General features: G+C 41.8%; 1 protein-coding gene across 5 annotated transcripts in view; it reads right to left on the bottom strand.

Annotated features, from left to right (window-relative positions):
- Positions 1 to 2601: 2601 nt before the first annotated feature.
- Positions 2602 to 24859, bottom strand: part of st3gal7 (ST3 beta-galactoside alpha-2,3-sialyltransferase 7) — a 33027-nt gene continuing 10769 nt past the window's right edge. For 3 of the 5 annotated variants that reach the window (XM_043712968.2, XM_043712967.2, XM_043712970.2), the window contains 5 exons: positions 23059 to 23182; positions 20036 to 20379; positions 13028 to 13214; positions 10341 to 10499; positions 3355 to 6176 (listed from right to left, as the gene is read on the bottom strand). In XM_043712968.2, the coding sequence (XP_043568903.2) occupies positions 5934 to 6176; positions 10341 to 10499; positions 13028 to 13214; positions 20036 to 20379; positions 23059 to 23182 (1057 nt within the window). In that variant the 3' untranslated portion in view covers positions 3355 to 5933. Of the gene's footprint in view, positions 2713 to 3354; positions 6177 to 10340; positions 10500 to 13027; positions 13215 to 20035; positions 20380 to 23058; positions 23183 to 24859 lie in introns of those variants that run through there. The other 2 variants (XM_087998768.1, XM_087998769.1) reach the window with 2 other exon arrangements.

The raw sequence follows: 24859 nt of genomic DNA on the forward strand, positions 1-24859 counted from the left end.
CCCCTTTGATTGTCTCACCTGTAAAAGAATGTGTTCAGAGAAAAGGATTTGCCAGACTTCAGTCAAAGAAGCTTCCAAAACCTGGGACACTTCAGATGTGCAAATGTGTCATTTTACTTTATATCAAAGCCATTTGTGCTATTTTCACTTTACATAATTGAGTCTTGTTTCACTTGAATATTGCTGAACACTTTGTCTGAATTAGTTTCTTCCCCTTGATTCTTTTTCTTCATTCCATTCTGTCTTGGACCAGAGGATTTTAAAACAGTTAATGGCTTTAGATTGCTATATACATTTTTCTCAACTCAAAGCTCAGAGAGTCCAGCTCATGTTTCAAGTTTCAAAGTGTATGAGTGAGACATAAAGCAGTTGAAAGGTGCTCAACAAACAATGAAAACCAGAATAGATATAAAATGGCCAAAACTTGAAATGTTGTTGCTTTTTAAACAAGGTGTTAGTAATTTATTGAGGGGAGCTAATAAAAGAAAGGTTCTGTAGAATTGATCAAATCAAAAGGAAACTCGATGACATGAATTGTATAGTGAATAGACAGGAAGAAAAAATAACTTATTGTCATGTTAATTAATTAATTATCATGTTGACATGTTAAATAAATAATATGACAGTGTTACCACTCTGATGGGAGGAAGGCTCTGGTAATCAAACTGCACTACTCCATGAGTGGACTGATTGTGAATAGGGGGAGGCTGTAGTCGAGGGGTATTGTCACTCATTTAGTAACCTGGTAATGTTCCGAGAGTTTGGGTGGAGCTGAAATTCAATAAAAATCTGGAATATAAAGTCTAATGATGATCAAGAAACCATTATTAATTATCATGTAAACCCATCTGGTTCACGAACTATTGTCCTTCAGGGAAGGAAAACCACAATCCTTAGCTGGTCTAGCCTTTATGTGACTCGAGTCCACAGCAATGTGGTTGACTTTTACATACCCTCTGAAATAGCCTCAAAGCCATTCAGTTATATCAACAATTAGAAAGTCTCAAAAACTGAATGAAACCAGATGGATCAACCAGCATCAACTAAGACTGGAAACGACAATGGTAAACTCAGCTCTGCCGACCTTTTAAGTTCTGTTTACTAAGGCAGGCTGTCTCACATGTCAAGCAACAGCCTAACATAGTCATATTCACATGATCATACTTAGTAGCTATGTTTTAGACAATACCATTACCATCCCTGGGCTTCTCCTATCCCAATGACAAGACAGACCCAGCAGAGACCTCGTGGCACAGTCAGCGGGAGCTCCCCTGGAAGTCTTCAGCATTGATTCTGGACCCCATGATGTCTCACAACATCATGTGGAACATAGGCAAGGAAACCTCTTGCTGATTACCATGTAACCTCCTCCCCACCCCATCAGCTGTTAATCAGTCATCCTCCATGTTGAACAATATTTGGAAGAAGTGCTGAGAGTGGCAAGACTCCAGAATGTGCACTGGATGGGAGATTTCAATGTCCATCATTAGGTGTGGCTGGGCAATACCATCACTGAGGTCAGGTCTAAAGGAATTAGCTGCTAGAGTGGGTCTGCAGCCTGCAATAAGCAAAAAACATTCTTCACCTCATCCTCACCAATCTGCTGCCACAGCTAAATCTGTCCATGATGGTATCGGTAGAGGAACACCACACAACCCTTGAGAAGATGAAGTCCGACTTCACATTGAGAATGCCCTATATCATGTGTGGTACTACTGTGCTTAATAGGATAGACTTTCAATAAATTTCAACCTAAGAAGAAGCATTCATAAGACACTGTGGGCAATCAGTACAGCAGAATTATACTTGCAACCTCATGGCCTGGCGCACGCACACATACACAACCTCCATCCCCTGCCCTCACAACTACCATTAAGCCAAGGGATCAACCAGAGGATTCAATGAAGAGTGCAGGAGGGCATGCCAGGAGCAGCACATATCTAAATATGAGGTGCCAATCTGGTGAGATTACAAAACAGGACTGCTTGCATGCCAAACAGCAACTGATGGAACTAAGTAATTACACAACCAATAGCAATCTGCAGTCTTTGCTATTTCCAATCGTGAGTAGCGGTGGACAATTAACAACTCAGTAGAGGATGAGGTTTCACAAGTATTCTCAGCCTCAATAATGAGGGGCCTCAATACGTTGGTGCAAAAGATAAGGCTGTACCATTTACAACAATCTTCAGCCAGAAATGCCAACTGGATAATCATCTAGAGGCCCCCCAGTATTGCAGATCCCAGTTTTCAATTAATTTGATTAATTCCTCACGATATCAAGAAATGGCCAGAGGCACTGGATACTGCAAAGGTGTGATGAAAGATATATAAGATATATATTTAATGTTTTGGAAGTTAGATTTTAAAACAGAGCCACAGGGATTTTGGTTAGTTCTTTGAGATTTTTTTAAATGGTCAGAAAGTCATTCTGGAACAGTGACAAAAACATCACATGAATTAAACCAACTGCCTGGCAGACTCTTGTGGTCTCAATGGATAAAATATTTATACTGCTGGGTTTATGTCACGCAAGTCAATACATTATTGCAATTAGTTTTGACTTCAGAATAATCACCTTGTCCAGTTCAGAAGAATCTAGAGTTCAGTTCAGAATATTTCTCCTGGTAGGGAAACCAGTTCTTTACCAGTTTAGTCAATGGAACCACTCACCAAAGCAGAAATGTTTCCAAGCTTCCAGAACAGGAGAGCCTGTGTAGAAACCTTCAAATTGTTAGAACTGAAAAAAGTTTAGGTCCTTAGAATTGTGAAATGGTCATGCCCAAAGGCTGAGACAGAAATTGTAAAATTGCCTGCACGGTGCCAAGAAACTGGAATGAATCACTAAGTGGAAACTTACAGTTAAACACTTATTAAACAACATCTGCAGCCATATGTAACCATGTTTCAGTGATTAACCACGTTAACTAACTAGAAGTATTTAAGATCTTTCAAGTAGGGTTTGATTCTAAGGTCTGACTTGCCAACTTAAAAGCTAGGTTCATAACAATGTACAAATAGAAGATGCCTTACATTAGACCATGAACGATCAATTCAATAAGGGAACTTGGTCATCAGAAAGTAACTTGCCACTGCTGTGTCAATGAGTCTCTGGTCCTAACTGTTCAGCTGGCTAGCTTACCTCTCTAGCTGTGCGCAAACAGAGATGGATTGATTGAACTAAGTGAATCCAATTGTAACAGTTGCTCTTCTGTTCACTTGCTTTAAAATAAAACCGCTTAATAATTCAGATTTCTGGTCTCATTTGGCCTGGTTTGCTCATACAGGCTGTGACAAAATTGCAGAAACATCTCTGAGGAATTACAATGTTAATGTATCAATAGGTACACCTCATCATGTTACAAGAGCCTACATATTTTTATTCCCAGTGTTGTCACAAACATGAAAAATTTGATTAAACCACAAAATTTTACTTGTCTAATTCAGCTTAAAAGAATGTGAACACTCAGGATTATTTTACATAAAATTATTTTGTTGTTAATTATAATAAAACCTTTAACCAATTGCAAAAAAATTCAAGTTGAATTGCTAACCTATAAATCTACAACTTAAAACTCTAATCCTTTCCTTAAAATTCCCACACACTTGCAATCAGACCCACGAAGAAACAAGACAAGACACAAATATTGCAGGTGAGAAGGAAAGAAAGTGTCAGAGACGGACTGATCTGGCACCAGCCTGGAGCACAGATGTCAATGAGTGTTTTTTCAAGTCTTTGCTAATGACATGAGGTTATGGATCCAGGGATTTTCAGTCTTTCATTCGGTAATTGAGGATTCACGCTTTTCGTGCCTCGGAAGATTATCTTTTTATCTTTTCAGTGGGGCTTTGCAGAGTGAACAACCTATGGAGAAAAATGATGGATAGTAGCTAACTACTGATGATTTACTGCTCCACACAGGCAACAAAGTGATATGGATGCTTTGTTTTCCACAGTCTGGATGGTCCTGCTGTGTTGCTCACACGTTGGGCTGTAATGACCTGCCTAGGAACCAATCAAGTAGTTGAGCCCAGAACAACAGGTCCTGATTGCAAAGTCAATTAAAATGCTGTCTGAGCAAAAATGTCATGAATACATACATGTGGAGCTGTTCTATTAGGAATGCTCCCTCACTGCTTGGATCAGACAACATTGTAGATATGACTCACAATGTGTTCTAGTAACTTGTTTTAAAACTGCAACATCTCTCACAGTTTCCTTGGTTTAAATCAATATCTAGTCCCACTTTTAGTCCACAGTACAAAAGAAAAAGTGTATCTTCATGCTAGATTGAAATAGTTAATTTAGTTAACTAATCAGCTACGCTCCAGTTGAGCTTGTTTACGCTGTCTGATGTTGGGAGAAACTCATTTTCTTTTTATGCCTTAGCGCAGTAAAAAAAAATGCTAGCTGCAGACTTAGGAAGATGCTGACTCTTAATTTACCACTCTTCAAACGTGCCCTCTCCTTTATATTCAATAATATCACCAGTACTCCTTATTTTCCTGCACAAATATCAGGCCACGTTCAATGTCACTGTTGTATCTATAGGTAATTCAAATGTTTGCAGGGATGCAGTACTGCACGTGTATTATTTCCCCTCACTTCTTCATTCTAATTTGCCTTGAAATTCTGACTTCTCAATGTGATAGTGGTACCATACAGTATAAGCATCCCAATTTCATAACTAAAGTTCACAAATAATTAGCAAAGGATTTTGAGAGGAATTGTCTTTGTAGATTGTTACATTCTGGAACGCACAACCTGAAAATGGGTGGAATTGGATTCCATCTGAACTTTCAAAGAGCAGTTTGGCACGTACTCAAAGAGAAGTGACTTGCAGGATTATTGGGAGTGACACTAATTGATTTGTTTTTGAAGAGCTGGCACAGGCATGTTGGCAGAGTAAGCTGTGCAGCAAGGATTCTCTGCTTCTAGAAATGTTACATGTTCATCAATCTGGACTACTGCTGAAATGGGCTCTCCCTGAACTAACACCTGACAACATGATTTTGCCTAGGACTGTTTATTGCTCAGTCTTCCTCCACTATGCTCTGGATCTCACCTTTCTGAGTACCGGCTATATTAATTATTTAGTACCTTCCTATTGAAATGGATGTGCAATACTATACCACACCTTGCATTATTGACAGTGAGAGCTCTGACAAATAAAAGACTTGGCCCCTGTTCCTTTCTTATAATAGGTTTGAGCATCCAGGGTCAAAGACTCACAGACTTTAATCTTTTATTAGTAGAAATATAGAAATGATAGCACCAATATGAATCATTTGACTCAATATCATAAACAAAATAAATGATCAATTATTTATTCCTAGTTACAGAAAGGCTGCCCATTTGGAAGAATCCAGGATGCCTGATTCGGCCTCCTGCCCAGAATGCATTTAGTCCCTTAAACAAACACTTGGTGACAAAAGTACATTGCTGCCATCACAATATTCAGTGGAAAACTGAAACTGCACTTAACTCCACTTTTATCTGAGTTACTCAAGGTTGGGTTCTTTGCACCGTTCAACAGTGTGCATACTTTTTATTCAAAGTATCCTAAACACTTTACCTTCAGATATTTAAAACCATATATCATATTCTATATCAAGATTTCAGTTTCATTCTTTGATAACCATTAACTTGCTTCAATTTGGCCTTCTTATCTGGGACAACTGCCTGCGAATATACCAACTCTTGGTTAACTCACCCCTCCATAACAGTTGTGCGACAAATTTCTGCTTAAATGTCGTGTGCATTGCTTTCGTTTGGAAAATGCTGCAGGAAGAACACTGTGTAGTTTGTCTAGAATTTGTCTGTGCTTGAAGATGTTTGGCGCAACATGAAGAATGTTGCTGAAATATTCCTTTGCTTTAAGTGTTTAAAGGATTGAGACTTCAGCTGTAGGCTGTGGATCTCCAGTACTCTTCTACCAGCTGATCCCACCAGTAAGGTCATTAACAACATTGGCTTTCACTAAAGAAACCAGGAAGTGTTTTTCTCGATTCACATTGTGCACAGCCTGAACGTTCATCGCATTCATCCGGACTGTTTCATAATAATGTAAAGGCAGGTCTGGCCGAGACATGTCATAGCCAAAACCAGCAACGTTAACCTCATCACACAAGTACAGGGCTGTGACGATGGAAATCACTCCCTGTGTTGGAAGCACCTGGCAAAAACAACAGAAACAGCAATGACAGGAAGAACATAAATCACACAGCGAGTCCTAAGCTCGAATGCACAGTCTGAAGGAGTGTGGTAACAGATTGAATAGTAACTTTCAAAATGCAAATAGATAATGAAAATTGGACCTTGCTGAAATGAGTGGGACACATTGCTGAAACTTTTCATCTTGCACACATCAGGACAATTATAAACATTCAAAAGATCGCAGCAATTTCTGTTGCAGGAGATAATGTGCTGATTGGTTTGGCAAGTCAACTCTGGTTGGCTGAGATGTTGTTGAGGAGAAGGCAAAAGGAACTAGTTTGTTTGGGATTATGGTCAACATGGGGTTGATTGGACCAATGGGTCTGTTTCTGTGCTGTATGACTCTTGACTCTATAACTAGGTTCTCAAATTCCTGGGGAGTTCCAAAGGGCATGAGGATCAACCATGGTCCACTAAAAAAAATGTAGTGTTAAAGGAAAAAGCAAGGAGTAGAATAGAACTAATCAAGTAGATATTTCAAAGTACTGGCATGGAAACCACACATGGCCTCCTTCTATTGTATATAATTCTATGAAACCATGCTATATGAAATGTTCATTTAGTCCTATGGAAAAGTCCATTTTGTTCACAGGCAGTCTCTTAGTTGATTTTGCCTAATGTCCTGAGGGAAAGCTCTGTCTAAAAATTCAATGATCTCCAGTAATGGTGGAGCCAAAGTGCAACATGTTCTTCCCAGCTTTAAATCCCTCATCCTCCTAACACAATGAATTGGTGATGGGTAAGGGTCACCACTTCCAAATTCTACACTCACTATAATCTATTCTTCCAACTCTTTTCTGAATTAGTTGTTTGACTCCTTTTGTTTGTGAAATCAGCTTCTTATATTCACTATTGTGTATTTCCGACACGGATGGGATCTTAGGATGGATAGTGTTACTTTTAAACAGTGTTATGAAGATGTAGGTTAGATTAGATTCCCTACAGTATGGAAACAGGTCCTTTGGCCCAAGTCCACACCGACCCTCCGAAGAGTAACCCACCCAGACCCATTTCCCTCTGTCTAATGCACCTAACACTATGGGCAATTTAGCATGGCCAATTCACCTGACCTGCACATGTTTGGACTGTGGGAGGAAACAGGAGCACCTGGAGGAAACCCACGCCGACACAGAACGGGCAGTTGCCCGAGGCTGGAATTGAACCTGGGATCCTGGTGCTGTGAGGCAGCAGTGCTAACCACTGAGCCACCGTGCCATCCCAGGTGTGTATACTGTACCCCTAAGAGAGAGAGGAAACTAGCAAGGACTGACTGAAAGTACAGAGTGTGCTGAACAATTTAAAAATGTAACATTTGGTTGAAACAAATAGCTGGAATTGCGTTGCCATAGAACAAAAATAAATTCAAATTCGGCCAATCAGTGAATTTTACTGTTTGGAGTGACATCAAACCAATGAAATGATCTGATGTTTTGGGGTATAAAACTGGACATTTTGAACAGTTAGGGGGAGAACTGCAAAGAGCACCAACAAGTACAGACTGCTAGTTGAATGGCTCTCTGAAAGGTACCTGACCATAAGAAAAGTTGTGCAGAAGAAGACCAAAGAAGAGATGACCCAGGAAAATACAGAGGAAAGTCTACAAAGGAGAATCAACAAAGTTGATTGGTTTTGAAGTGTGATTTTTTTTCCTGTAAATCTTATTTGTTTTTTTTAAAAATAATCGGACCAGTATTAAAGAAGGGGAGGTAAAATAGGTTTAAGAGAAATGAGTTGTAAATAGTTGTTGTTGTAATATTCTCTGTTGGACCTAAAGAATAAAATTGTTGATGTTTACTTTAAATAGTGATCTCTGAGATAGTTCTTTGCCTCTCAAAAGTAACAGATTATGGTGCAAGGTGAGCTTCTCTGTGTTGGGTTTAAATTAGCAGAGGAGTTTACTCTGTGTCATAACAACAGACATTCTCAGCATTTAAATACCACTAGCAAGGTCCATCCCTAATTGTTCTCAGGGTAGTGGTGATGAGCTGTCTTCTTGAACTCCTGCAGTCCATTTGCTGTAACTCATTCATAGTGCTGTTACAAAGAGAGTTCCAGCTGTTTGACTCACCGCTAAACAATTTCCAAGTTAGGATCTGTCATTTGGAGGGGAACCTGAAAGTGGCAATGTCCCATGTGTCTGCTGCTCTTGATTGTAGTGGTTGGGGGTTTGGGAAGTTTTCAAGTTGCTGCAGTGTGTTTCGTGTAAATGTACACACTGTGCATTGGTGATGGAGGGAGTAAATGTTGAAGGAGTTGGATGGTTAAAGAAGATTCAGTGATGGTAAAACCGTTAATGTGTCCTGGATGGTGTTGAGCTTCTCGAGTCTTTATGGAACTGAACTCACCTCGGGTGAAAAGGTGATTGCAGTTAGGAAATACACATGCAGTAAAGTAGTAGGAATAAAGGAATCTCAAAAGAAGGGATAGGTAAGGATAGGCTTTTATCCAATTCTATATTATTGACCCCATAAGTCTATTTAATCATGAAATTGGGTAAAAGGAAAAGGTGAATGTTGTCCAAATTTTGCTGTACAGAAGCATGGAATGGCTTTATGATCAGAAACATTGACAAAGGAACTGAACAATGTGCAAGCTGACTTGCTCTTGTAGCATTTACATGGCTGCTTCAGTTCGGTTTAAGACCAACAATAACTCTCAGGAAAGTTGATGGTGGAGGATTCAGCGATGGTGATGCCATTGAATAGGAGATGACTATATTCTCTCATATTAGAAATGTTCAGCACCTTATCTGGCATGGATTTAATTATCAGCTAAATTCTGGATATTGTCAGGTCTGGGTACATTTGGATATGGATTGCTTCAATATCTGCAGAGTCGTGAATGGTGCTGAACATTGTGCGATCATTAGTGAACATCCCCACTTCTCACATTATGATGGAAGAAAGGTCGCTGATGAAGCAGCTGAAGGTGGTTGGGCCTAGGACACTACCAAGAGGAACTCCTGTAGTGATGTCGGAAATAACTGATGTCTAACAACCACAACCACTGCGCTTCGTGCCAGGTATGACTCAAACCAGTGGACAGTTTACCCCCAATTCCTTCTAATTTAAAATTTATCAAGGGCTCCTTGAAGTCAACACTGTGACTTAACTCTGAAATTCTGATCTTCTATCCATGTTTGGATGAAGCATACTGTAAGATTTGAAGTGAACAATTCCCATTAGAATCCAAATGGGTTAATGGGAGAAGGTTACTGGAATAGCTTGTCTCCTTTCATATCCCCTTTGAACTTTCCATTAAAGCCATTGGGAAAGAACATCAGGCAGCGTGTAAACTGGACTGGCAACTATCTCTCATCCCTCATACTTAAACGAACTTAATGACAATTGTGCACTCACCAGGTTCTGGATTAAACATAACTATCGGAGCAATGTTACAGTTGCTGTCATTAAAATCCAATCCCTACCTAGCCATATTTAAGCCTTTCACAAAGCTCCCTGCTGCTCAGTAATGTGGATTTTCTCTTCATGCCAATTACCCAATTCTTCTAGAATGTTTTGTCCCTCTGCACTTCCATCGTTTACCAGCACAATATGCAGGCTATCTCCTCTCTCTTTGCTCAGAAGGTCTTTGTTTATCTTCCTTTATCTTCTTCCTATACTTTCTCAAAATTCCACAACACATTGTCTCTCAAAGTTACAAACACTGGGTCAGCTTGTTATGCATTTTCAGCACTTTGTGTTTTTATTCCATAGCTCAAAGTGATTTTGAGAACAGCAAATGAGAAGTAACTATTTCCAATGGTGAGAGGGTCCATAACCAGAGAATCCAGGTTTCAGTTAATTAGAAAAAGATCAGAATGAGAGAGGAAGAGAACCTCTCTTACACAGCGAGTTGTTGTGATCTGGAATGCTATACCCAGAAGGCAGTAGAAGCAGAATTCAAGAATAACTTTCAAAAGGGAATTGGAAAATACTGAAAGGGGGAGATTTGAAGGGTTATGGGGAAAGAACAAAGGAATGGAACTGATTTGATAATTTTTCAAAAAGCTAGCAGAGGTTAAATGGGCAGAATGGCAGTTTGGTCTTTAGACTGGATAATGGTTTGACTATTCAGATGCAAGGACCTTTATTGGCGAGAAGCTAAAGTTGAAGAGTCATACCTGCTTCCATCTCCAATGATTGTCGTGAGGCTCTGGGAAGCCCAAGAGATTCAGTGTTGCTTCTCTGACGATATCCAAATTTAATACTCGATAGTTTGTTGGTTCTAAAGGGATTGACTGAACCACTGATTGCCAAAACCACATCTTCTGCCAAAGATTCTATCGGAAAAAAATAGTCAAATGAAATTCCAAAGGTTGCAAAATGTTCCTACAAATCAGCATGTAACACAGGGAAATGTGAACAATTCATGCTAAGGTTTCACTTTGCAAACAACACCTTACCCTATTTGCTAATGAAACCCAAGCTGGCCTCCTGTAGATTGTTGTGGTTTTGTGCTTACTCACACTTTGTCCTTACTGATCTCACACCAGGACTAGTGAGCAGACATAGGTGCTGTTTATTTGATAGAGGATATTTGATATTATTTGATAGCATATGATAGAGGATCGCTCAGTGGACAGATTTATTATAGAACCCCAACAATTATAGTTATGGGAAAGCACAGCCTCACTAGGTGTTGCAAGTTAGATTGAGAATGGTCACTAGTCACATGTTCTACACCCCAGCATGTTTCCTCTTAAAGTGATATTACAAGATGGATGTGCAGTTTGCATCAGACACATGAGAATGTTCTGCTCTGTGCTGTGCCTTTCAATGAGGTAACTTTCTGCATGATATATCCACATCTAGTTCTGTGTATTTACTGTGACAACTCCTGCATGCTTCAAACTGGCTACCTGCTCTGAAATGCAGAACTTATTTCACAATAATCTGAATTTATCCAAGAATTTGGACCAAAAACTACCCTGTAGTTTATGACAGAAATGTAAAAAAACAGAGCTAAGAAAACTTTTTAAATAATTGTTGATGGGATGTGGATGTCTGTGTCGAGGCCACCAGTCGTTTTCAAACCCTAATTGCCCAGAAGGCAGTTCAGACTCAAACACATTGCTATGGGATGGGAGTCACATGTAGAGAAAGGATGACAGTTCCTTCCGCGAAGAGTATTAGGTTTTCAAAACAGTCCTTGGCTGTTCTTGGATTCAGTAAAGTAAGTATGCACCTCAATGTAATGGACCAATGAAGTATTTGCCAGCCATCTCTGAATAGAAAATGTGACTATCACAATAAATTGTAATATGGAGTCGAATTGTGCTCTTTCACCTCAGTAGCACTCTTGAAGTTTGACTGAGGTGATGGGTTTAGAGTTATCCAACACCAGAGTTTTCTGATATTATCTTTCATTAAAGGAACAAACTGAAGTACAGTTATGCACTTGTGGAACTGTGTTAGAGTGGAGACTGTGTTCTATCAAAAGAAGTGAGAGGGGGAGTATGTGATGATGGTACTTATGTAATGTGAAAAGAAAGGACTCAGACCATCTCTGAACTAAGTTAAAGTAAGATTTACAAGGGTGTAGCCAGAGTTGGAGGGTTTGAGCTTTGGAAGAGGCTGAATAGGCTGGGGTTATTTTCTGTGGAGTGTCAGAGGTTGAGGAGTGACCTTATAGAGGTTTATAAAATCATGAAGGGCAAAGATGGGGTGAATAGCCAAGGTCTTTTTCCCTGGATAGTGGAGTCCAAAACTAGAGGGCATTGATTTAAGGTGAGAGCAGAACGATTTAAAGGGGATGTAAGGGACAGTGTTTTTATGCAGAGGGGGTGCGTGCATGGAATGAGCTGCCAAAAGTGGTGGTGGAGGCTGGTACAATTGCAACATTCGGATGGGTACATGAATAGGAAGGGTTTAGAGCGTGTGATGGTGCTGCTCTTTTAACGAGGTTATGTTGTCCTTGGTTTACTTTTCAGAGTGTTCGTAAACGCAGAGACTCTAGGAGGTCTGGTTTTTATGAGTTTTAGGCCAATTTGATTGTAACAAACAGATATTGCCTCAGTAAAAGGCTTTCACGTTTAAAGAAAAACTTGTGCAATGAAAGAGGAGTGGTCAGTTCTCCGAGGTCAACTTTTCTCTGGTTTAGTTTGGTTTTGGTTTTAGCAATCTGGTTACTAGAGCAAGCAGTCAGTTTTGAGGCTGCTGGTCAAAGAAGGTGTTCCATGGTGAATCTCTATGACATCTCTCTCTATTTGACATCTCTCTAGTAAGACCCTGTGTTTGATTTTACCTTTTGTACCAAAGGGTGTCTATTGGGATTAATGCAACTATTTGGAACAGCATCATTAAGTTGGGATAATCTGCTGGGTTTTCGGACAGGCTAAGCTATTATGTATTCTGTTCTCTTTTGTTTGTGTTTCATTCGGTAATCTTGCAAATAAATTCTGTTTTGTTTAAAACTAAGTGGTTGGGCCAGTGGCATCCCTCTTGGAATATCCATTTTACACCTGCTTAAAACAATTAACAAAGCTAGGGTTCAGGCTACTTTCTTGAAACGTTTTGTGGGGGTCTGGCCTGGTCCATAATAAACAATATAGGTTAAATGCTGGCAAATGGAACAAATTAATTTAGGATATCTAGTCGGCATGGACAAGTTGGACCGAAGGGTTTATTTCTGTGCTGTACATCTCTATGACTCTACAACGCTAGAGAAAAACAAGAATGGTTGCAGAAAGGATTGCAAGTAAAAAGAGATTTCCTTCATTTCCTTCAGTTAAAGATTACAACATCAGCAGCATTGCAAGATTTTGTTAAAAGTATACATTTGGAAATGGGAAAGGAAATGCTTATTCACCATCGACTCTTTCCTGACCATTGCCTTTAGCCAAGCAAGATCTGTGCTTTTGTACGTCACCATCACAAGAAGTGAGTTTGAATCATATTCCCAGGGAGACAGGGGAGCACTTTCTGGATATGCGATCCTCAATGTGGTCTTCCATCCCACATCGTCCTCGTGACCTATCACAGGCCCATTATTCATCCTGATGGGTAGAAAAGAATTAATCCAAAGAATGGGTATCAGATCAGATACCTCTAGCATTTAGATATGAGCAAATATGTATACGTGTGTACAGCTGTCCATGATGAAAAAGCTTTTGTATCAACTCATTATTTTGATTAATTCCCAGGACGTTGGCATCATTGACTAGGCCAGCATTTATTGCCCATTCCTAATTTCCCAGAAGGCAGTTAAGAGTCAGTCACATTGCTGTGGGTCTGGAGTCACATGTAGGCCAGACTTGGTAAGGATGGCAGTTTCCTTCCCTGAAGAACATTAATGAAGCAGGTGGTTTTTTTCCTGGCAATTAATAACTGTCTCAAGATCATCGTTCGATTCTTAATTCCAGATTTTTATTGAATTCAAACTCTATTGTCTGCCATGGCAAGATTAAAAGCCAAGATCCCAGAACATTAACTGGGTCTCAGGATTAATAATCTTGCAAAAATACTACACGGACATCACTTTCTCTTGTTAAGCTTCATCTACGTGTCACACTTAAAAGGGAAAAACCTCTACATCAATACCTCTACCCTGGGAAGATCCTATGTTGACATTTTCTAATGTGCAGATGCTTACGCCCAGATTTTGCTGGTGAAACAAACAATTGATAATACTTTTAGAAAAAAATTAATGCCCATTATTTCTTAGTCTAATGTCCAAAATAATGTTTGAAACAATATTCAAAAATAATGTTGAATAACTTGATTTTCAAAGTTTGTGCAAAGATTTGTAGCTCGGGTGCTCGTTGTTGTGGTTCTGTTCGCCGAGCTGGAAGTTTTTGTTGCAAACGTTTCGTCCCCTGGCTAGGCGACATCATCAGTGCTTGGGAGCCTCCTGCGAAGCGCTTCTTTGATGTTTCCTCTGGTGTTTATAGTGGTCTGTCCCTGCCGCTTCTGGTTGTCAGTTTCAGCTGTCCGCTGTAGTGGTTGGTATATTGGGTCCAGGTCGATGTGTTTGTTGATGGAGTTTGTGGATGAATGCCATGCCACTAGGAATTCCCTGGCTGTTCTCTGTCTGGCTTGCCCTATGATAGTAGTGTTGTCCCAGTCGAATTCATGTTGCTTGTTGTCTGTGTGTGTGGCTACTAAGGATAGCTGGTCGTGTCGTTTCGTGGCTAGTTGATGTTCATGTATGCGGATTGTTAGCTGTCTTCCTGTTTGTCCTATATAGTGCTTAGTGCAGTCCTTGCATGGTATTTTGTACACTACATTCGTCTTGCTCATGTTGGGTATCGGGTCGTTCGTTCTGGTGAGTTGTTGTCTGAGCGTGGCTGTTGGTTTGTGTGCCGTTATGAGACGTAGGGGTCGCAGTAGTCTGGCTGTCAGTTCCGAGATGCTCCTGATGTATGGTAGTGTGGCTAGTCCTTTTGGTTGTGGTATGTCCTCGTTCCGTGGTCTTTCTCTTAGGCATCTGTTGATGAAGTTGCGCGGGTATCTGTTTTTGGCGAATACCTTGTATAGGTGTTCCTCTTCTTCTTTTTGCAGTTCTGGTGTACTGCAGTGTGTTGTGGCCCTTTTGAATAGTGTCCTGATGCAGCTTCGTTTGTGTGTGTTGGGGTGGTTACTTTCATAGTTTAGGACTTGGTCTGTGTGTGTGGCTTTCCTGTATACCCTTGTGGTGAATTCTCCGTTTGGTGTTCTCTCTACCATCACGTCTAGGAATGGGAGTTGGCTATCCTTTTCTTCTTCTCTCGTGAATCGGATTCCTGTGAGTGTGGCGTTGATGATCCGGTGTGTTTTTTCTGTTTCCGTGTTTTTAATGATTACGAATGTGTCATCGACATATCTGACCCAGAGTTTGGGAAAGCAACAACACCCCCAGATTCTATGGATTACCTAAAGTACACAAACCAGACATCCCACTCAGACCTATAGTATCACTGCCAGGGACACCATCATACAAACTGGCCAAAGAACTACAACAGAAACTGAAACACATGGTCAGCGGATCCAAACACTCTATACAATCAACACAGGAATTCTTGGACATCATCAGAAATCTACACATAGACAAAGAAGAAACCATGATATCATTCGACGTGACGGCACTGTTCACTTCGATTGACAAAGCCCTAGCCAGAGAAACAATAGCCAACCTACTGGACATACAGAACAGAAAACAGGACGCTGAACCTATCAACAAAGACGGCATACTTAAACTACTGGACTTGTGCCTCACAACACACTTCACATTCAACAACCAGATATACGAACAAATCAACGGAACACCCATGGGATCACCAATCTCGGGACTCATAGCAGAGGCAGTTATGCAAAGGTTAGAACAAACAGTCTTACCACAAATTCAACCCAAACTCTGGGTCAGATATGTCGATGACACGTTTGTAATCATTAAAAACACGGAAATAGAAAAAACACACCGGATGATCAATGCCACACTCACAGGAATCCGATTCACGAGAGAAGAAGAAAAGGATAGCCAACTCCCATTCCTAGACGTGATGGTACAGAGAACACCAAACGGAGAATTCACCACAAGGGTATACAGGAAAGCCACACACACAGACCAAGTCCTAAACTATGAAAGTAACCACCCGAACACACACAAACGAAGCTGCATCAGGACACTATTCAAAAGGGCCACAACACACTGCAGTACACCAGAACTGCAAAAAGAAGAAGAGGAATACCTATACAAGGTATTCGCCAAAAACGGATACCCGCGCAACTTCATCAACAGATGCCTAAGAGAAAGACCACGGAACGAGGACATAACACAACCAAAAGGACTAGCCACACTACCATACATCAGGAGCATCTCGGAACTGACAGCCAGACTACTGCGACCCCTAGGACTCATAACGGCACACAAACCAACAGCCACGCTCAGACAACAACTCAGCAGAACGAAGGACCCGATACCCAACATGAGCCAGACGAATGTAGTGTACAAAATACCATGCAAGGACTGTACTAAACACTATATAGGACAAACAGGAAGATAGCTAACAATCCGCATACATGAACATCAACTAGCCACGAAACGACACGACCAGCTATCCTTAGTAGCCACACACACAGACAACAAGCAACATGAATTCGACTGGGACAACACTACTATCATAGGGCAAGCCAGACAGAGAACAGCCAGGGAATTCCTAGAGGCATGGCATTCATCCACAAACTCCATCAACAAACACATCGACCTGGACCCAATATACCAACCACTACAGCGGACAGCTGAAACTGACAACCGGAAGTGGCAGGGACAGACCACTATAAACACCGGAGGAAACATCAAAGAAGCGCTTCGCAGGAGGCTCCCAAGCACTGATGATGTCGCCTAGCCAGGGGACGAAACGTTTGCAACAAAAACTTCCAGCTCGGCGAACAGAACCACAACAATAACTTGATTAAATGGTTACATGTGAGAAGTGTTTTTCACAACTGTATTAATGAACTTCTAGTGTGCAAGAGAAAAATATATTTTTGATCTTCAGGTAGGTGTCAATCTAGAGAACTGTCAATTACAATAATTAATGCCTCAAAATCTGTTGGCCGCTGGAGAGATTGTTAGGAGGAAAGGAAGTCTAATGGAAAGAACAAAATTCCAAGTGTTAAGGCTTGGAAAAGAATGAGTTGGAGGCAAATAGCTTCGAAATAGCTTCCTGGTATCAGGTAGAAATCACTGACTCTCATTAGAAATTCTTAAAAGGAGTACAATTGACATGCTGAGTCATGAAAATACACTCACCTGGCTGGTGAACGGGGAAGAGCAGCTGTGGCCCCCCTGACTTCATTCAAAGAATACACTCTACACAATCGCTGCACTCCTCCTCTTTTGTAGATGCTCCCAAGATTTGGGTCGACATTACTATTATATATTTTCAGATCTCTGCTGAGGTGATACTAATTTCCAGTGTTTTAAAATGTCTACCTCATGCTTCTCATTCTAGCCCTTTCTCCAATTCATTGACTTTTCTCTGAGTCCACACCCAGCCTTAACTAATCAAACACATTGGCATCAATAGTGAACAGACTCGATTCATCAAATGCAGAATAACTGAACACTGCAGTTACATTCTGATCATTCCCTCCCCAACCCAGTCTCTCCTCTTCACTTAGAAGTTGCCTCTTACTGGCATTGCAGTGATCTGACCCTCAATCATGCTTTGTCAATGAACTTTCTTTTATCCTTACCCATTCTTCAGCCTGATGTTAATCAGGTCCAGAGCACCAAAAAAGAGGCATTTGAATTATTTCCGCAAAGGGTCTATTCCAAAGTCCACTTCTGCCAACTTCACATATACACAAAGTTTAAGATCATTGCATCTTAACAAGAGAGATTTGTATTTATATAATATTTATCAAAACCACTGGATGTGTTAAAGCAATTTTCGGACAAAGTGAAACAAATACTGAGAATGCTGGAGAAACTCGTCAGCATCTGTGGAGATAGAAACAGTTAAATTTGAGCCCAGAATGACTAAAGAATTAAATGCTACCAGACCCATTGAGTTTCTCCAGTGTTCTCTGTTTGTTTTAGATTTCCAGCATCTGCAGTATTTTACCTATAGAGCAATGCAATTTTTTTTGAGGTCACTATTACAAGACAGTAAGATACAGGAACAGGAGAAGGCCATTCAAACCCTCAGGTCTGCTCTACCATTCAATAGGATCATGGCTGATCCAAAGTTCCTGACATCCAAATTCCAGTATTGTTCCAAGACCAATCAAAGATCTATCTTAGCCTTAATTATGGACAAGGGATTATAATTATAATGTAGGTAACACAGCAGTCAAATTCTGCACAGCAAGATTCCAAAATAGCAATTAGCGATTGGACAATCTGCTTCGGCAATATTGACTGATGGATAAAAATCTACCAGAACACCATGTACAGCATACTTACCCTTCTTCAAAGTAGTGCCAAGGAATTAATTCCACCCTTGAATAGGCACATGTGTCATCCAAAGACAGTACATGCCTTTAACAATGCAGCACTCCATCTGTAGTATACTAAAGTGGCAGCCTTCACTTTGATGTTAAAAACCCTAGAGTGAGGCTTGACTACAGAACCCTGCACTTCAGTTGTATGGGTGTTACCCACTGAGCTATAGTTGACACTCCTGATGAAATATCGCATGATGGAGGAAGGGAATGTTGGCTGGAGCATGTGGAATTCAGAGAAGACTTTGCAGCTGTACAGGACGTTGGTTAGGCCATTTTTGGAATATTGTGTGCAATTCTGGTCTTCCTATCGGAAGGATGTTGTGAAACTTGAAAGGGTTCAGAAAAGATTTACAAAGATGTTGCCAAGGTTGGAGGATTTGAGCTGTATGGAGAGGTTGAGTAGGCTGGGGCTGTTTTCCCTGGAGCGTCAGAGGCTGAGGGGTGACCATATAGAGGTTTATAAAATCATGAGGGGCATGGGTTGGGTAAATAGACAAAGCCTTTTCCCTGGGGTGGGGGAGTCCAGAACAGAGGATGAGATGGGAAAGACTTAAAAGGGACCTCAGGGGCAACGTTTTCATGTACGTGTATGGAATGAGCTACTAGAGGAAGTGGTGGAGGCTGGTACAATTACAACATATAAAAGGCGTCTGGATGGGTATATGAATAGGAAGGTTTTAGATGATATGGGCCAAGTGCTGGCAACTGGGACTAGATTGGGTTATGATATCTAGTCAGCATGGACAGGTTGGACCGAAGTCTGTTTACATACTGTACACCTCTATGACTCAGCCCATTAATAATTAATGGCCACAGCTGGTAGACAGAAGCCGGATGAGTGATACTCACATTCTGTCAACAGCAAACTGCTAACTCTCTGATATTCAGGAATGAGAGCGAGAATCTGAACCTCCCCAGATGGAGAAACAATATTCAAAGCAGGGCGAGACTTGCATTTTCTGGAGTTATTGAACTGAAACACGTTTTGGATTGAGAAAGTAAATAGAGTGTCATATTGGTACAACAAGTAAAATAATGCAGATTCTGAAAATCTGAAATGGAACCAGATTTGAAATAGGAGACCAGCCATGATTTTACTGAACGTCAGAGCAGTGTCGAGAGGCTGAATGGCCTACTCCTGCACCTTTTTCTCATGGAACACTTGGGATCTGTGACCCCTCATCAGGAAAGGAAGTTAGTTAGCGATGAAACAGGTTTTAAATAAGTAGAGTGAAAGGGAAAGAGGATTAAAGAGAAGGGAATGTCTGTGATAGGGTGGAAGGCAGAAGAGGTTAAATGATAAAGGGGAAGATGGTAGCACACAAAAGGAGATGGTGGAAATAGAACAAAAAATCATGGAATGAAATGACACCTAATAAAAGAGGACCTTCAGCCCATTGAGTTTGTACCAGCCACAGTATTCAACAACCTACACTAGTCCCACTGTTCTGCCTATAGCCTTGAATGTTATGATATTTCAAGTACTGATCCAATACTTTTGAAAGGTTTCCTACACTGTGGGCAGTGCATTCCATTCCCCTGCCACCCTCTGGGCCAAAAGGTGTTGCCCCAAATCCTCTCTAAAACCTCCTGGCTTCCACTTTAAAATGTTGGCCCCTTTTTATCGCTCCTTTGATGAAGGGGAACAGCTGCCTTCTTCCACCCCCACCCTGCCCATGCCTCTTATAAGCTTATCCACCTCAATCAGGTCTCCCCTCCAAATGAAGTACCAAAAGATGAATCTCGAGGCACAGGAGCAGTGGTTACGCTCTGTCAAGTTGAGTGTGAAAGTCTATGAAGTAGCTCAGTGAAAGATTGTTTGGAAATGACATTTAGATATCTAACTATATACAAAGTCAGTACCTGAACAAAGAGAGATTCTAATCACCTGATAATTATGTTGTGTTGGTCAATGTAGGCCCCAAGCCTGCTGCCTCGCAGAATGCCACCGTTCCCTATGACAACACACCTCAAGCAGTTGCCCGGCGCCACCCCCATTGGAAGCCCTGCTTGTGGCAGTATCTCCATGACTTCTTGCAGCTGCTCCTCACAACCTCTGAAGCCCAGAGGCGGACTGTAAGATGTGGTGCCCGGACGTGGGATCATCTCTTTCTGCACAAATACAGGAATCCTGGCCAGCTGCTTCCCCGAATACAGCACAGAGAGTTTGGACCGGCTGGAGTTTGCTTTGCAAGCACCAGAGACTATCCGCTGGCTTCGATTGTGCAGGCGCTAAAGAAAAGCCAAAGAAAGGACTTTTTGGTTAAGGCACAGCATTGTCTTTCCGGTTACACACAAGTTTCCAATGTCCAAAACAAGACCATTTGCCTCCTCAAAGTTGCTCTGTCATTTAATAACATCTAATCTTCACATTCCCTCTCTTGTTCTGATCTATATCTCAATCTAAGAGAAAGTTATAGCTCACATTTGTGCTAAGTGTTCTAGTCCGCAGTTGTGTTACCCACAATGTTCCATGGAGTACAGAGCTGAAAATGTGTTGCTGGAAAAGCGCAGCAGGTCAGGCAGCATCCAGGGAACAGGAGAATCGACGTTTCGGGCATAAGCCCTTCTTCAGGAAAGAAGGGCTGAAGAAGGGCTTATGCCCGAAACGTCGATTCTCCTGTTCCCTGGATGCTGCCTGACCTGCTGCGCTTTTCCAGCAACACATTTTCAGCTCTGATCTCCAGCATCTGCAGTCCTCACTTTCTCCTCTATGGAGTACAGTATGGTCAAAGGGAGTTATCAGACCAGGGTGATGAGTTAACTCCGAAACAGTGACGTTTTCCCCCAGGATTCACCAATCTATTTAGGGATGGATTCAGCTGAGAAGGATGGCACCACAATTTGGACCATCAATGCCATCAGAGACCAGATGCTCTCCTGTGAGGTACATGTTGTACCAACATCTATTTCCACCCTAGTCTTTCATGGGGAACCACATTGAGAAGGGCATATATTGTCTGAAAGCTCTTGTTTGAGTTTCTGGAGACATTTGGTGAGTTCCCTGATTTGGCAAGAAGTCTTGTTGCATCTTTAATGGTGAAAGATCAAGAAAGGAGTAGGTGCAGCGAGACCTGGGACTCCTCATACACCAGTCTCTGATGGTAAGCCTGTGGGTGCAGCGGCTAGTGAAGGAGGCAATGGTCTTCATCGTGAGGGGAATCCAGTACAGGAATAGGGATGTCTTGCAGCATTGCACAAGGCCTCATGACCACACCTGGAATACTATGTGCAGTTTTGTCCCTTTATCTGAGGAAGGATGTTCTAGCACTGGAGGGAATGCAGCAAAGGTTTACCAGACTGATTCCTGGGATGACAAGACTGACCTATGAAGGCAGACTGGATCGTGTAGGAATATATTCGCTAGTGTTTAGAAGAATAAGGGGGTATCTCAGAAACCTACAAAATTCGACAGGGTAAACACAGGAAGGAGTCCACAATCAGGGGTCACAGCTATTTTGATTTGAGACAGAGGAGAAGTATTTTTATAGAATTTTTTATATAGAATCCCAACAGTGTGAAAACAGGCCATTCGGCCCAACAAGTCCACATTGACCCTTTGGAGAGTAACCCACCCAGACCCATTCCCCCACATTATTACTCTACATTTACCCCTGACTAGTGCACCTAACCAACACATCACTGAACACTATGGGCAATTTAGCATGGCCAATTCACCCAGCCTGCACATCTTTGAACTGTGGGAGGAAACCAGAGCACCCGGAGGATGTGGGGAGAATGTGCAAACTCCACACAGACAGTTGCATTCACAGAGCAATGATCCTGTGGAATTCTCTGCCACAGAAAGTAGTTGAGGCCAAATATTGAATGTATTCAAAGAGTTAGGTATAGTCCTTATGGCTAAAGGGATCAAAAGGTATGGGAGAAAACAGCATACTGAGTTCGGCCACGAACATTTTGAATAGTGGAGCAGGCCTGAAGGACTAAATGGCCTACTCTTGCTCCTAGTTTCAGTGTTTCTGTCCTGAAATGGAGGACTCAGTTCCTTCTGTAAATAAAAGCTATAACAAACAGGCTTCAGGTCTTCCACAACAGGTGGGCACCACAGGGGCTTTCCCACCCTCTGCCCCGAAACTTTAGTTTATGAAGTTTTCTTTGGAATTTAGTTTTTGTGAAATTTGTGAAAGGGTTGGTTCTTAAGATTAAGTGGTTTATTCGCTTATTTAATCTTTTTTAATGAAATCATACAGTCCCTACAGTGCAGAGAGAGGTGCAGGATTTCTGATGAAGGGCTCCTGCCCGAAATGCCGATTTTCCTGCTCCTCGGATGCTGCCTGACCTGCTGTGCTTTTCCGGCACCACTCTAATCTTGACTGTGTTGCTAAGAGAGTCTGCTCTACCCCAAACCATATCCTCGAAATCCCTCATTTCCTGTGGGGCTAATTCCACCTAACCTCCACACTCCTGGACATTGGGGGGCAATTTAGCATGGCCAATTCACCTAACCACATCTTTGGGAGGAAACCGGAGCACCCGGGGGAAACTCACGCAGACATGGGGAGAACGTGCAAACTCCACACAGACATTCGCCCGAGGCTGGAATCGAACCCGGATCCCCGGTGCTGTGAGGCAGCAGTGTTAAGTATTGAGCCACCGTACTGTCCTTTTTGAAGGGTCTAAAGGCTGTAAGAGGTGTGGGCTTTGCAACGGCTGCATGTTCAGGGCAATGGAGCAGAGAGAGTGCAGCGTGCAGGTTAGTGCCAGTCACCAGCAAGCAGTGTCTTCTCAGTGCGCATGCCGCTCCTTATTCGCCAACCTCGCATGCACTCTTCACCACCTTCACCCTCATTGCTACCATCACAGACCTCAGCTTCATCGCCCTCACTCTGCCAATAATCACCATCGCGCTGGCCCTCACCCTCACTGGACAGGTCGGCACCTGCAGCTTACCACAACGTGCTCCTCAGACATTCTGTAATATCTCCAGATATCCTGCTGCTTGTGGTAGGAAGGGTACAGCAGCACCAGGTAACAGAGGGACAACAGCGTGACTGATGTGAACAGAGATTGCTGCCTGGGAAAGAACAAAGAGAGTCTGAATGAAGCAGGATGACCAGGTAGGAGATCCAGGACCCCAAAACCTGAATCCATTCTCCTGAAAAATGTTAATAGATCTCCAAAACATTTCCCCAGAATTGCAGTTATCAGCACTGTTTTATAATAACTGAAAAACATTCAAATTCCAGGGTCTTGATTCATTGCTAGGGTTTTAGGGATTGAATTTGATGAGTCTCTGTGTCAGTCCCTGTATGATTCTCAATGGTTTTGCAGGGATGTTGTGGATCTATGCCTCTGAATCTCTTCCCCGATCTCTTTCTCACTGGGAAATGAGTGAAAAAAGTAACAAACGTATGTTCAGACTGAATCACTGGGTGATGCAACAAAGAATGAGTCTGTTCCTCAAACTGCACCTTCCAAACACACGACCTCTTTTACCCAAAAGGACAAAGGCAGCAGATATATGGGAACGCCACCCCCTGCAAGTTCCCCTCTAAGCCACTCACCATCCTGACTTGGAAATAAATCGCTGTTCCTTTATTGTCAGTGGGTCAAAACCTTGGAATCCCCTCCCTAACACCATTGTGTATGTACCTACAGGACATGGACTGCAGTAGTAAGGCAGCTCACCCCCCACCTCCTCAAGGGCAACTAGGGACAGGCAATAAATGCTGGCCTAACCAGCAACACTCAGAACAGAGTGATTTGGGAGTCCTCATGCATGAACCACAAAAAGCTAGCGTCTAATTTCAGCAGGTAAAAGGAAAGGCACATAGAATGTGGCTGTTATTTCAAAGGGAATGGATTATAAAAGGAGGAAAGAATGTTAAAACTGTACAAGCCACTAATCAGACCATAGTTGGGATGCTGTGAAGTTCCGGGCCCTTTATCTAAGGAAGATATACTGACAATTGGAGACAAACCAGAGAAGGTTCCTTCAGCTGATTCTGGGGATAGACAGACTCTCAAGAGGAGTGGTTGTGTAAGTTCAGTCAGCACTCATTGAATTCAGAAGAATTCACAAAATTCTTAGAGGACTTGACAGGGTGGATAAAATGTCATTTCCCTTTGCGGGAGAGTCTAGTAAGGGGTCACAGATTTAAAATGAGACTTTCAGAGAAGAAACTCTTTCTCATCTCGAGGATTGTGAATCTATGGAATTCTTTACTCCAGAGAGTCGTTGAAGCTGGGTCTCAAGTCTGAGATAGATTTCTAATCAATAAGGGAATCGAGGGTTAAAGGGAAAAGGCAGGAAAGTGGAGTTGAGGGTTAGCAGAAAAGCCATGATCTCAGTGAATGGCAGAGCAGACTCAATGGGCTGAATGACCTACTCCGATTCCTGTATCTCATGATCTTATGTTAAATTGTAAAACATTCTCATTTTAGTACCATCATTGTGTTTTGTTCTAGTTTCTCCAATGCTTTTGTGTCCTTTTCACATTAGTGTGTTTGGAACTGTACACAGTACCTTATCCCAAGTGTGGTCCAACCAGTGTCCAGTTTAAATTTAACATTACTTCACGGCTTTTGGATTTAACACCCCCACCCCGCCCCAGAAATAAATCCCAGAGCTTCATTAGCATTGTAATTCCTTGGCTGAACTGCAAAGCTGTTTATTCACCATTATCCCAAGAACCCTTTGCTCTTTCTAACCCACTTGGTTTCTTGTTTTACAAGAAAAGCTTCTTCTGTT

The sequence above is a fragment of the Chiloscyllium plagiosum genome, unplaced genomic scaffold (assembly GCF_037043375.1).
Source record: "Chiloscyllium plagiosum isolate Xiang-an unplaced genomic scaffold, Cpla_swu_hap1 HiC_scaffold_22, whole genome shotgun sequence".
Lineage (NCBI taxonomy): Eukaryota > Metazoa > Chordata > Chondrichthyes > Orectolobiformes > Hemiscylliidae > Chiloscyllium > Chiloscyllium plagiosum.